Below are 14,054 nucleotides of genomic sequence, written 5' to 3' on the forward strand. Positions count from 1 at the left end.
GTTTTGGCTAGACTCATAAACTGGGGGGTGGGGTATATCCAATGGGGCTACAACAGTGTGATTGCAATACATTTTTCAGTAACTGGATTTGAATTAAGCTTTTAAGACGGAATCCACTAGGAAGTCGAGTAATATTTATTTACGGTAAGTTGGACAAAAATACCAGTGAGAATAATTTAAATTTAAATCCTATTGCATTATTTCCTACCCTTAATAAAAGTTTTAAGATGTAAGTAATTATCCGTGATAACACCAACAACAATTTCTTATCAGAGCCTGAGAAAATGAATTTCAAAGTTCACAAGCTATAGGCAAAATCTCACGTGAAGCCATTTTGTAAATTCGTCTTTAAGCGATTCAGTGGAACTTCGAAATTTGTTTTTGATGTTTGGTGTTGTTAGAAAAGATATCTTTTGATAAGATATTTGAAGCTGTAACAAAAATGCTTGCAATAAGGTGGAAATAATTTTGGTACATAATTTTGTCCAATAACTACTCGAAGTCCTGGAGTGTCAGCATAAGTAGAATTACTTTTAATATCCGGTGTAACATTGGAAGAAGGAGGGCTTATACCCACAGGGCTTATAATCAAATGTTTTTTTTCTCTACAGGTTGATGGTCCTGTAACTGGGGGAGGGGGTCTACAAGCAGAGTTTTATGGTATACTGGTACATAATCATGAACCAGACAACACTTACTTCTAACATGCCTGGAACTTGCTCACTCCTCTCTTTGATTTCCTGTAAAAACAACAACATCAGGCAATTTATCATTTTCTCATCAGTGATTGAGTTATGAGGCTTCTGACAATGCAATATCATCTTTGTACACAGCACAAACACAGCATAAAATTTTACCTCTTCCTCTTTTGTTGCCTCCAGGGATGCTTCATGTCTGGGTGATGAGGGAGATGAAGTCGCCATCACATATGAGATGCGTCTGTTTGTCCGCTGTACTGTAGTTTCAGTGGAAGACTTTTCTACAGTTGTGCCTGAAAATACCTGTAGGACACATGATGAGAAAATGGTAAAAAGAACTCTAAGTGTACACAAATAAATCATCCAATAACAACAGGCAAATGTTAGTCAAACTTTTCTTATCCCGAAAAGTGATTTTCAGGTGAGCGTCGAAAGTAATTAGCGTTTGCTCTGGTTTTGCATAACTATGCTAAGTGTTTCTGAGCCAGTCAGTAGTAAAACTAAAATCAATCGTGACTTGATCACACACGTTTTCCAGCGCTTCGCATCGACTACATGTATTTCCTTCCTATTTTGATTGGTTCACTGTTTTGTCTGCCTCCTTTGTGATTGGCCAAGGTAATAACTTTGGTTTTGGTTTTACGACACTCATACAAAAATCGCTCTAATGCAACCAAGAAAGTATTTCTACTCCTTCTACTTCATTCCAGGGTTAAATGTGCCAGTACCCATCATACACCTGGGTGGAGAGAGGCACTCTGTCTTCCGTACAAAACACAACCCAGTGATCCTGGCCTGGACTCAAATTCGAACCATTTGATCTCGAATCCAGTACGATAACCATTAGCCCACCCCACCTCCTACATACCGTAATGATTCGATTTAGTGCCCAGGGTGCTTATTTACTTTTGGCACCTCAAGGTAAAGTCTGTGTCCGAGCCATGAGGCTCATACAGCCGGAGCTTATCCCGGTTTCCGTAGCATTAAGCGACTAGGAGTATTGCTACTCCCCCCTGGATGGGATGCTAGTCCATTGCAGGGTTACCCCCCAGAAGTAAATTCGCCGGTACACATTTAATATACACCTGGGTGGAGAGAAGCACTGTGAGAGTAGAGTGTCTTGCCCAAGAACCCAACGCAGCGCCCTGGCCAGGCCTCGAACCCGGGCCGTTCGACTCGGAGTCGAGCGCGCTAACCATTAGGCCACCGCGCCTCCCAAATTATTCCAGACAGGGCAGCTTATTCAGGACAGGGCACGTATTTAGTTTTTTTGAGAAACAAACAAATGTTCGAAGCAAACCTTTTTTAAATATTACAATAACTCACAATAACAGAAACTGTAACAGTAACAAATTGTTCAAAGTTCAGTTTCTTTTAAAAGAATTGTTTATTTTAGCAGTAAAGAATTTAAATATCAGGGATCCATATTCCCAGTCGTCCGGTCGTCCGAGACGACTAAAAAATCGTATGGACGACCAAACGATTACATAAACTCGTCCGCTGGACGACTTAAGTTTGACTTAATGAAAAAAAAAAAAACAATTATTAATTATGAGTTACTTGCGTTCTGACCACTTGTCATCCATTCATAACTTTTCGAAAACAGAAAATAATTTGCAACTTTCTGTTGCGATAAAATCATAATTTTGGCCACCATCTTGGCTGATGCGGTATTTTCCATCAATGAAATCATTGCAGGCTCAATTTTCAAGCTGTCAACCGCTGATATTTTGTACTGCAGCTGCATCCGCGAAAACACGAGGCGATCGCATCAGCTGATGTTTTGATCAAAATTTGCCGATATCTTGATGTGGCACCGCCAGCAAAGAAGAAAAAGCAATGAGAAGAAGAAAAGAAGAGCAAAAGCGTTCTTTTCTTCCGTTGTGGCAGTCGAAGAGGCCCTGGCTTTCATTTGTGCCCCCATCATACGCTTCTGTCAACATCACAAGCCGCTTGGGGGCGTGATGTTTTGTGAAATTTGTAAGCCGGCAGCCAAGGTAGACAAGTAAAGAGTCTCATTAACAAATACTTGTGAATCAAACTTTATTATAACAGATTCGTTGTCTTGTATATTTCATGTATACACAGTGTTACATACCGGTACATGTGATAATAACAAAAAAGTCAACTTTTCATTTACTTGTTGTACGGTCGCCATTCTTCACTTTTGAACGGGCAAGTAAAATTTTGCCAGGGCAAGTATGTCATCTTGCATACTTGCCCGGCTGACGACTTGGAGAAAAAACGAATATGGATCCCTGAAATATGCATGTATGGTACCGTGAATGTTTATGAGTTTACAAGAATGGGGGCGCTTATTAGAATATGGGTGCTTATCGGAAAAGGGGCGCTTATTCGGAAAGGGGCGCTTAGTGGAAGGAGGGCACTTAATTGAATCATTACAGTACTGTAAAGTACAGACTGTAACACTACAGTATGCATACTATCTGAGAGATATAATAAACCATAATAATGTGACCTTGTCAATCAAAGGGTAATTATTGGACTGAACATACCTCATCCTCCTGTTCATTGGCAGGTATCTCCATTCCCTCATCTCCGTTGACATCTTCACAAAGCTCCATTCCAGATGAAACATGTACCATTACTGGCTGTAGCATGGTGGAAAATGCCTCAAACAATGATGATTTTCCAGACTTCTTGCCTTGAGGAGCAGTTGACCAGACTTTCTGGTCTGACGGAGATGAGGTCCCTCGAGAGGTCGCCATCAGGTATGACACACGCCGCGGCTTTGGACTGCCTTGTTTGTTTACTACAGAAGATTCTCCTTCAGATGTAGTGGGTCCAATTGTTGTTGTGAAAGTCATTTCATCAAAAGAGTGTTTGTTTGGGAACACAGACACTTGGCTAGAATATGCGCCTTGTTTCACATGGTCCTCGCTTTGACGTGGCACTTTTGCTGGATGTGGAGAGTCTGCATCTTTGTACATTTCAGCATTTGAATCTGAAGGCAGCCATCTTTCACTACCACCACTTTGTCTATGAGGCTGTTCTTCTTTGCTTTCCAACAGTGTCGTTCCCACAGTTGACGATTTTAATCCTCCCTGACGATCCTTGTTCATGTGGGAACCAATTATTCTAGATAGGTAAGATGTAGTGTCCTCATATGATGGTCGTGCTTTCTTGTAGCCTGGATCAGCAGCCACAGGCTGGCGAGAACCCATGTCTGGGCTGGTGTTCATGTACGTTGTTGAGGGACTATCTGAGGCTACAGTCCTAGGTGCCGACAGCATGAATGGTGGGATACTAACAGAACCATGATCCATATCATTTGATGCATATCCATCATTTAAGTTCATGGAATAGCCTTTACCCACATCAGATATATTACTACTGGTTCTGTTTCGCTCACCAAGCCCTTGCAGCTCTACTGCCGGAAGAGAATGAGAACGACTTTTTGTTCTGGAATCTTCCAATACTGTCAGTGTGTTACCCATTTTTGAACCTTTCTCAAAGCGAAGCGCAAGTGGTCTTCCCGTAGAATCAGTTGCAGCCATGAAATAAGATCCATCCATGCGAGAGGGGTTTATAGCACTACTTTCCAAAGTGCTTGAACTTCTCGACTTCAAATTGCTGTTATAATCCACACTCTCAGAGGTGATAACAAAACTCCTGTTTTCCATAGCAGTTCTGTCCACAGAGCCACGCCTTAGCGTAACAACTGGGGTGGAAGTATCATTGCCATGGGCTACTGAACTCTGAGATGCTTTGTCTGACAATTTTAAGTGATACGAGTTTGCAGGGTTTATAGTCACTGTGGACATAACTCTTGCTGGACTGTCTTGGCTTGAGCGTCTTCTAAACATGGGCTTAGGTTTGACTGGCGGAGGGGATTGGCTGATCTCATGGGAACTAACAGAAATGCTTGGAGGAATCGTGAGTGGGGGAGTAACCTAAATAAAATAGAAATAAAAAATACAGATCACTTGAGTGACAATGCAGAGTCATTTTTTTACCCCACCCCAAAGAGGTACCCACTGGTATATGTTGTGGTTTAATTTTATCTTTGGTTAAAATTTATCAAACTAGTTTGATTTTTATTTCCCTTTGTTTCAGATTATGATTATGGACATAAGACAATGAAAAATAAAAATCAAACTGGTTTGAAAAATTTTAAACAAAATAAAAAATGAACCACAACATATATTTGGGAATTGCAAAATTTCAGTGACTTTTTGCAAGTATAAGACTTTCTTAGCCTTGCAAAAGAAAATGGAACTGAACGATAGACTTTAGAATTAAATTTAGAGAGACTTAGAGATGAAAATTTGACTAAAACTTAGCTCCTGATGAAACCTTTTTGTGTTAATAAAGGTAAGTTAGAATATATTTTATAATCATTTCAGTGTACCTAATTAGAGTATAACAATCATGCACTTTCTCTACTCACCATTTGCAGGACACAGTCTTCTTTTGGAATGATACCTAACTCTAGCAGCTCTTGGCTAAAAGACAAAGGATTTTATAATCATTAGTTGGTGCCAATAAGTGAATACCAGCTAGTTTTTATTTTTCTAAATGCTAAAGCCAGGGTTCGTACACTTTTTAAAGCCAAAGATTCAAGGACTTTTCAAGGACTTTCAAGGACCCTTCTTGGAAATTTCAATTTCCTTTTTTTATTAAATTTACCTCAAACCAACAATTTCCAGTCTGTTGTGCCGTTGATGTGTTTGCTGAAGAACTAAAAAAATCGCTTATTTTGGCGGTCTTCTCATTTCTTGAAGCCTTTTGATGTTCAATAAAAAAATCAAGGACTTTCAAGGACCGAAAACCAATTTCAAGTACTTTCAAGGCCTTGAAATCGAACTCCTGAAATTCAAGGATTTCAAGACGCATACGAACCCTGTAAAGCAAATTAAAAGGAAGAAGTCAAAGATAGTTGGTCTGGATAAATAATCCGTCTGTTTGCCCTTATTTAACCACAGACAATTTATTAGACAAACTAAAAATTGCTTGCCTAATTAAGGTTGCCGTATACCTTTGTGGGTGTCTTTAGCCAAAAAAAAAATGCTTTAATAGAGTGCTAGTGATTCCTTCTTTTTACCTTGATTGAATAAGCTCAATTACTTGTGAATAGGACTTTCCCATTACTGGATTGCCATTAACAGAAACAATTTGGTCCCCTGAAAAGAGAAAAACAAAAAGAACTAAGGAATAATTTGTGGATAATGTGCCACAAGTCACGTTATTTAAAATTTCTTTTATTGTAATTACATTACATCGCTAACTAGATTACTCAACTTAATTACATTAATTACACAAATCACTTGACTTACAATACTATGATAAAAACACTTAATACATAACATTACATTATACATGAGGGCCACTGGTTTGTCAGTTTTTTACTGTTATGTGTTCACCCTCTATAAATAAAGTTGATTATTATTATTATTATTATTATTATTATTATTATTATTATTATTATTATTATTATTACAGAGGCACTATTTTTTGTTATATTATGTTGCCTTTTGTATTTATTTACAATTTTGTTGTACACTACGATACAACATCTGCAATAACAATAAGAAAATAACATACGTGTACGTCACTATCCCAAAGAGAAATAAACACTACTTGAAGGCCTAAGCGCAAGAAACGCACTTTGTGTTTTGGCCAAATTAAAAAAATGTCACAAACAACTCCAAATTTCGCATGCAAGTTCGTTTACGTGTGCTTAACATTGATCTGTATTCAAATTCGCTGAATCTAGCTTCGTTTTTTAGAAATTACGTATGCAAAGAACAAAGGCGTTTTGCAAAGCTTACGTTCTCCACCGTCAGCCAGCAGCATGAGTTTTTTGACACATCGCGTGCAAATCTTTCCTTCTAGCGTTATTTAACTGTCCGGGGAGGTTGAAAAACGTGTCAGAGCCATGATTTTAGTTCCTATCCACCATTTTGAGGATTCGCTTTAAGAAAAGGACTGGACTGAACACATTGTGACGCGATGTCACCTGATAGGCGTCACGTGAGAGGAAAGAGAAAAAAAAAATGGCCGTTTGTTCCTGAAAATCATTTGAAGCCTTTGGTTAGTTTTAGCGTAAGTGCTGCTGCCAGGTGGTTGAAGGACATCATTAAGTCTGAATACCCGTAAGTTTACAGCATCGCTCGAAGAACTGAGTGATGTTTCTGCCTTTGTTTTGTACAACAGCGCTGTTTAGCGCTTCGGAAAAAACGTTGCACAAACCGAGGTAGTTTTGAGCTTGGCGGCATAGAGAGTCTAAAACAAGAGGTTTCTTGCCGGGAACTTCGTCAACGCGAGTTTTGCAGGATCCGCTTGGGTGCTGCCGCGACAAAGTTGCCGAGAAGTGACCTGGTTTTAGACTTTAAAAAATTCTTTATATGTTCCCCAGGACACCTTCCCTTCGCAAAATATTTTCTGTGTCTCATTAAATATTCATCAATGAATCTATCGATTCGTGCGAACGAAAACCTCATAAGTTTATCTTGTTTTCGCGGGATTTTGTAGATGTGTGATGATGTAAGGAGTGGAGATAGAAGTGAGAGCAAGCCGGCGGCACTCAACTGAAAGCAAAACTAGTATAATGTGACAACACGAGCAAACGTATTCAATCAACAATCAGTCTTTATTTCACTTTCACCTCGGCAAATTCAGTACAGCTAACGGTAACGGTAACAGAGTAGAATAGTCTTGCCCGAAACAACAAAAACTAGATAACTGCAAACAGACTGCAGAAAAAGCTAGCTGCAAGCAAACTGGCGTGAAAGCTTACTGCATTAAAAGCGCGATCTATAAAAGGTTGAGGCTGACTCTGATCCTAAACTTAACTTGAAACGGCTTAACTCCCTAATCCCTTGGGGTTAGTGTTAAACTTTTTTTTTTTTTTTTTTGCGTTAGGGCTAGGCTTTTGCGTTAGGGCTAAGTCTGTAACCCTAATCTGAAACTCTAATCCCGACCCTACGGCCTTGGGGTTACCTTTTGCGTTAGGGCTAGGACTTTAACCCTAAAAATTTAGCTGACTTCATCGTCTTAAGAAACAAAAGGTTTCCTTTATTAATCGTTTGTAAAAGAAAAGTCAAAAGACGCCGCGCAAGCAAAAACCTTGTCTTTTTGCATGTGTTATTTTTCGAAAACGAAGGAAAGACCAGCAAAATTAAATACAGGGCAGTGTTGAGCACACGTAAACGAACTTGCGTGTGAAATTTGGAGTTGTTTGTGAGAATTTTCAATTTGGCCAAAACACAAAGTGCGTTTCTTGCGCTTACGCCTTGACTTATAGCTTGTTACACTCATTTAATTGCAATAATAACTGCTAGTAACTCACATTTCTTTCTTCGTGTATTACTGAGCACAAATGCACAAGAAAGTGGTAGGTATCAAGGTTTAATCTGTTTCCAACCAACATAAATCTGTTGAACCTGGCCGATTTACACGGTACAATTTTGTCGCATGCAACATGCTTGCAACATGCAACATGATTGCGACAGGCCAACAATTCAAACCTACAACTCACTTATGACTGTCATAGGTGTGTTGTCAGCTTGTTGCATGCGACAAAATCATACAACTTGTTAATCGGCCTTTACAATGACATAAAATAATTTGAACTCATTTAACGTAACTAATTCAAGTTCTTTTAAGTGACTATAAGAGTGTTATCTTGTGGCTGAATGTTTAACCTGAAAACCAATATAACCAACAACAGCTACACAGAGACATTATTTTTAGTGTGAGGTGTAAGGATATGATTTCATTTATCTGCAGGTGGCTTGCAATTTTCTTATACCCTTTACCAAAAATAGAAAAAGTATCCTTTGTTAGAATGTTACCTGTAGAGAGCCCCGCCCTGTCGGCAGGTCCACTGGGTGCCACTTGCCGCACAAACACAGTGTCCATGGGCTCTGCCTTTTGTCTTTCAAGATCGTCAACATGGTGGTCAAGACCATTGACACCTGGTCCTGGACCAGGCTAAAGTGAAAAAAAAAAACAAAAACAAATTATGACATATTTTATTGCAGCTACTGTATTGGTGATTCTCGCCAGTTGTTAAACAAGCTATAAAATGCAAATTTGAAAATGATACCACTTAACAATATTATTCTCAATTATATTATTCTCATTTATCGTGTATAAATAAAGCTATCATCATCATCATCATTATTATTATTATTTATGACCTTTAGCCTGGTTAACATGCACAACACAAATGCAAATACACGCACAAACACAAGCAATGTTCAAGTGTGTGAAGCTAAGGGTGCGTTCATTTGGGATCAATCCAGAATAAGAATAATTGGAATACTGCAAGTTAGAGTTCGTTTGGCTGCTCTTCCTATTCCAGAATACTTGGATTTTTATTCTGGCTATTCTGCTCCCATTCGCAGAAATATTTGCCGGAATATAACTCGGAATATGTTCTTATTCCAGAATATTCCCAAATGAACGTGCCCTAACCAGCATTTTTTGCAGGGTCATACTACGTAATGAATGCTATCCACTGGATAGTGATCTATCAATTATCCTGTGGATAGTGTTATTAAGTATATACTCAACCAGCGGATAGGGTTTTTGGCACGCGCTAATTGGCTACTGAAACTCTGGATATCCTTTGCTATTCACCTCCGAGCAACTCGCACGCGCAAAAACTGTTCTCATTAACGGAATAAACTAGTCAAAAGTCATCCTTTAGGGCTATATTATCTCACTGTTTGAGTATATTCGCGGCTCGGTAAATATCCACCACTAGCCACCTCCACTTTGATGAATAGTTGTTAACTATCCTTTGAACAACCTAGCCAGGTGTGTATTTGAATGTTAATTCCCCCACTGAGGTAAGAAGAAACAACTGGTACCCAGAGAGTAATTTAAACACATATCCCCCTTATACTAACCTCGCTTGTTTTCCTGATTAGCTCCGGAGGGTAAACAACAAAATGCCGCAAAGTGAATCCAAAGCCATTACTTTGACGCTGCAAACTAATTAACTTCGAAGGAGGAAGAAATCCTGGGCTATTTCCGATGTCTTTCTTTTGCTGCCAAGCCAGTTCACTTTCCTGGAAAGAAAATGAGTTATTTTACATGCATGTTTTGTTGTATTAATTCAACTGCAAGCAAAAATAAAAAGGAATGACAATCTTTACATGTGCATGCTCCATTGTGAACTTGCAAAAATCCATTCAAAACCATTCAAACCCCACAGTATTCAAGAGCATTTTTTGACAAGTCAGTCTAGTGTGAGAGGACGTGACCTCTTGAAAGTGTTGTTTATGCTAAAGTAATCCTACTCATCAGCAAGCTGAATAAAATAAATTATGTTGTTTGGTGATAAAATACATGTATACATAGTCTCACTTTTAAGATAACAAACCTAAATAACTATTTATGTGACCCATTAAAATTTTATTAGTGGGGCAAAAAAGTTTAATTAAACTCCTGCTTGCCATCCTACTGTACTTGACATATTACATTGTAAAAGAAAAGATCCAGAAAAAACTTCAAGAAAAAAGATAACCACGAAATTACAAAGACATGAAAGCTTGGTGAAAAACTCTCACACCCTCCTGCTTAGAGATCATGGAAAATTATCTGACATTGTTTCTTAATATGTTAATACAGTGTACTAGTATATAATTATTCTATGCCATTTTTCCCTACTTTTAAACTTTAAACTTTGAAATCTTCTAAACACATCAGTAAAATTAAGGGGCTACATCACAGGGATTTCGCAAATTTTTGGTCTAAACTGTTCTTAAATTAGTGGTAGGCAACTCAACCCATGTGCAACATTATCTTTAAAAATCTAAAGGAAGATGCATATATAACCTTAATTTGCAGATAGAAATCAACCTACGGCTACAAATATCAACTTTTTTTTGGAAGACGCTCAAAAACAACTCAAAAAGTTAAGTCTAAATTTTTCAAGTTGCAATTCATTTCCATCCTAGCCATCTGCAGCCCAAGACGCTTGTTAACATTTTCAATGCTCTAATAATTATAGCAATTTTTTAAAAGAAATGGACATTATTTTGAGGTTTTCTACGACACAAATGTAAATTTTGGTTGTTCAAATATCTGGTTAAATCCATGACAAAGCTCCTTTGAAAACCTGATCAATATACAAATGCCACACCGTCATTCTATATTAGGCTTTATATTCATTTTTGAAGTCCTTCAGCCCAATATAGAAAACCAAACGCATTCTTCCACTTGACCATCACAGTTATATTAAAGCGATAATATTACCTTAAAATCAAATTTCATTTGTAATTATTCAATTTACTGTAAACCATCCAATTTACTGTAAAGAATCCTCATCTTTGAGTTGTGGCCTTGCCTCATGATTGCGTCAACCCCAGCAAACCGATGTTACTTGTTTATTAAAATTTAAATAAATTTACATATCGTAACCTTGTGGATTGGGGATATATATTCATTACATAATAATAAACCTGTAGTTTGTAAATGAGATAACATACAATGTTTATGACCCCTAGCTAGGGCCCAAGGTTGAAAACTGATTAAACTATTAGCAATAACCTCAATAACCAATAACAGGCGGATGTGAGCAACATATAATACACTGTAAACTAAGTTTATTTTGACTGAACCTCTTTAAAAAAACATGTCAAACTCATTTGGGTTTGCTAAATAATGATTAACATTTAGTTTTTTGCACATAAGTTAAAGAAATGCACTGTTAATTAGAAAGCCTGAAAAGTCGACAAACATCGTTCATTAAAATCTACACAAATTAGATTGTACATGTGTATTTGATAACTGCATACCATTGACAAAAATAAAACCCTGAAATCTGGCCAAAATGTCTTGCAGAATAAGAGCCCATGAACGAAATAGAATACGTATAAGACATGGGCTAAAATAAGATCATCCTCAGGCTAAGCCAAATTTTTTTACGTGTTCTTAAAAAAAATTATAGCGTCTGCAATAATAATTTTACTTTCTATCATCTACACGTAGAACATCTTGGAAAAAGGTTTTACCTTCAATTTACTGATATACATTATTGTAGTTCTCGATATACATGTAAGTTTATGGCCAGTGAAATACATAATATGTGGCAGCTATAACTAAACATGTACTTTAAGTGTATGTTATTGCCACTTGTTATTTTATCAGATCCAACAGCAATAAAAACAAGACTAAACTACATAAGCACAAGGAAGGAGGACAGAGAGAAGCAGTGTGGTGTAGCCTTCGAGTGGAGATCAGAGGGGAGAAAAGGAACAGGAGAGTGATCAAGGATAAAAGACAAATAGCTGCGTGTCAGTGGGCAACTATCAGAGCTCTAGCAACAAATCAAAATGGATGGAAGGAGAATGTCAAAGCATTGTGTGCCTTAAGTATGGCATGGAGAAATATTGGATATGGGATGGTTATATTAAAATCACTTACAAGACCTTCACAATACTAGTTTTTAGTGTCTTCTCTTAGGCAGTAATTTTGTAATCATTCTTTTTCTTACTTGTGAGGGAATTTTTGATTTTTTTTTTTTTTTTTGAGCTCTGGTTTTTCCTATGGATACTGTATTACATGTAGACTACCATTAAAGTACAGTTACTTCCACAGTCCTTATATACTGAGTAGACGAGTAGGTTGTCTGATTTGATAAGTAGAGAGGTATACAGTACTTCAACCACTCAGATGCTTAATTATTCTTGTATAATTTGAGCTTAAAGAGGTCCACTGCAAATTCCTTCAAGTACCAGTAAATGTAAATATGTAAACTCAGATGTAATGTAAACTTCAAATAACAATAATAATAAACCATAAATTTATATGACAGTAGATAACTTGTACAAAAACAACTAAATGTACATTGTGCATTGACTATCTAAACTCTTCGTTTGCCAAGCTACAAATAATTTTAACACTTCTGTACTGAGATTTACTATATGCAGTAACCCAAGACAATCGAGAGACAATTTTGTTTTCTATTCTTCCCTGCTGTCTCGACAGTGCACTGATTTTGCTACAAGATTGATGTCCAAATCAATATCAAATTGAAACTGCATTTTTCATCACAGCACTTTGAAGCTTTGTCACACAGCAGCTGTTATGTAAAAATCCTAGTTTTGTTTAGCAATAAGCAAAGTTTTAAACAAATAATAATATAACCAAAGGTTAAAACCATGATTTTGAACAGAAAAAAAAAATGATCTACTACAAAAAAACTAGCATAGCATCATGAAGTAATCACGCCTAATATAATACTCATAATCTTACTTATAATCAACAAGGGTCGTAATTGATTTACATTCTGTACCAACAATTTGAAAAGACCTGTTAAAGTTCACTTATTTCCAATAAAAGCTTTTGCTGAGCCATGTTTAATGAACAGAATTTTAAACTGAAAAATTAAACACAATTGACCTTCAAATGAAAAGAAATGATTGTTTTTCCACTTGGGCACTCTTGCAAAATAAATCGTGCTTCTTCCAAATTACAATAAATTTTGACATCAAACAAAAGAAAAGCGATCGTGGATTGTGACGGTCGCCATGTTTAACAGCGTACACGTATGTGATCCTAAACGTTTCTTTCACATTCGAATCAGGCTAAACAAAACACAAAGACACCGGGTGATTGTGGAAAAAATCGACAAGATAAAGAATGAATCGAGATAGTTATCTTGCATGAACGCGGACGAAATATTACAAAGCGGACGGTAGTGAATTTTTATACTACAGAATCACAACATAAGCGTAAATAACTTAGTTAGAACCTATTGTGTCCTGAAATAACAACAAAGCAAGTTCTAAATATGAACGTGCCCGAATAGAACACAAACTGGTTGAGCAAATATGGTCGAATCCCAGACGTTCGATTTTATATAAAGCTTACAAATAAAACTATGCTATTCACACACACAAGAATGCTACTTCCCGTAAGACTGACACTTCACACAGTTAAAAGAGGATTACATAAAGGCGGTTTACTCATAAAAATAGCCACTATAAAGCTAAATCCTGCTTTGATGCGAATAGTTGGCCCGTCGATATTTCGCGTGAGAAAAATTGTCCACAATGTAGCGTTTACAAAGTATGGCATTTTGTGACATGAAACACAGTCAACGCAAACATAAACAAGTCTTCCAGTTTAATTTACGAATCGTGTAATAACAACGTTAGCTTCGGTTACCGTTCGTAAAAAAATACACAATGTGAAATAGAGTAACGACTGAAAGCAGCTAGGAACTGAGTGAAAACTTGCACGCGAGGGAAACATGATTCGCTATGGAATTTTCACAAACCCCCGCCGGAAAAATTTCAATGTTTAAGAAAAGCGATTGTCCGGTTGGATCAACAAAACCCATAACCTCTATTTAAAACAGAAGCATTGAGATAACTT

At 37.2% G+C, this 14,054-nt stretch overlaps 1 protein-coding gene across 1 annotated transcript in view; it reads right to left on the bottom strand.

Moving 5' to 3' along the window:
- The window catches only part of LOC144661734 (rho GTPase-activating protein 21-B-like), a 34,089-nt gene that overhangs the window by 19,146 nt on the left and 889 nt on the right, over nt 1-14,054 (bottom strand). Inside the window, exons 2-8 of the mRNA XM_078522554.1 lie at nt 9,578-9,739; nt 8,516-8,654; nt 5,764-5,842; nt 5,110-5,164; nt 3,215-4,612; nt 858-1,001; nt 699-740 (exon numbers count right to left, since the gene is read on the bottom strand). Coding sequence (XP_078378680.1) covers nt 699-740; nt 858-1,001; nt 3,215-4,612; nt 5,110-5,164; nt 5,764-5,842; nt 8,516-8,654; nt 9,578-9,739 — 2,019 coding nt within the window. The remainder of the gene's footprint in view (nt 1-698; nt 741-857; nt 1,002-3,214; nt 4,613-5,109; nt 5,165-5,763; nt 5,843-8,515; nt 8,655-9,577; nt 9,740-14,054) is intronic.

Source organism: Oculina patagonica, chromosome 7 (assembly GCF_052425735.1).
Source record: "Oculina patagonica isolate OP01 chromosome 7, crgOcupat, whole genome shotgun sequence".
In the NCBI taxonomy this organism is placed as follows: Eukaryota; Metazoa; Cnidaria; class Anthozoa; order Scleractinia; family Oculinidae; genus Oculina; species Oculina patagonica.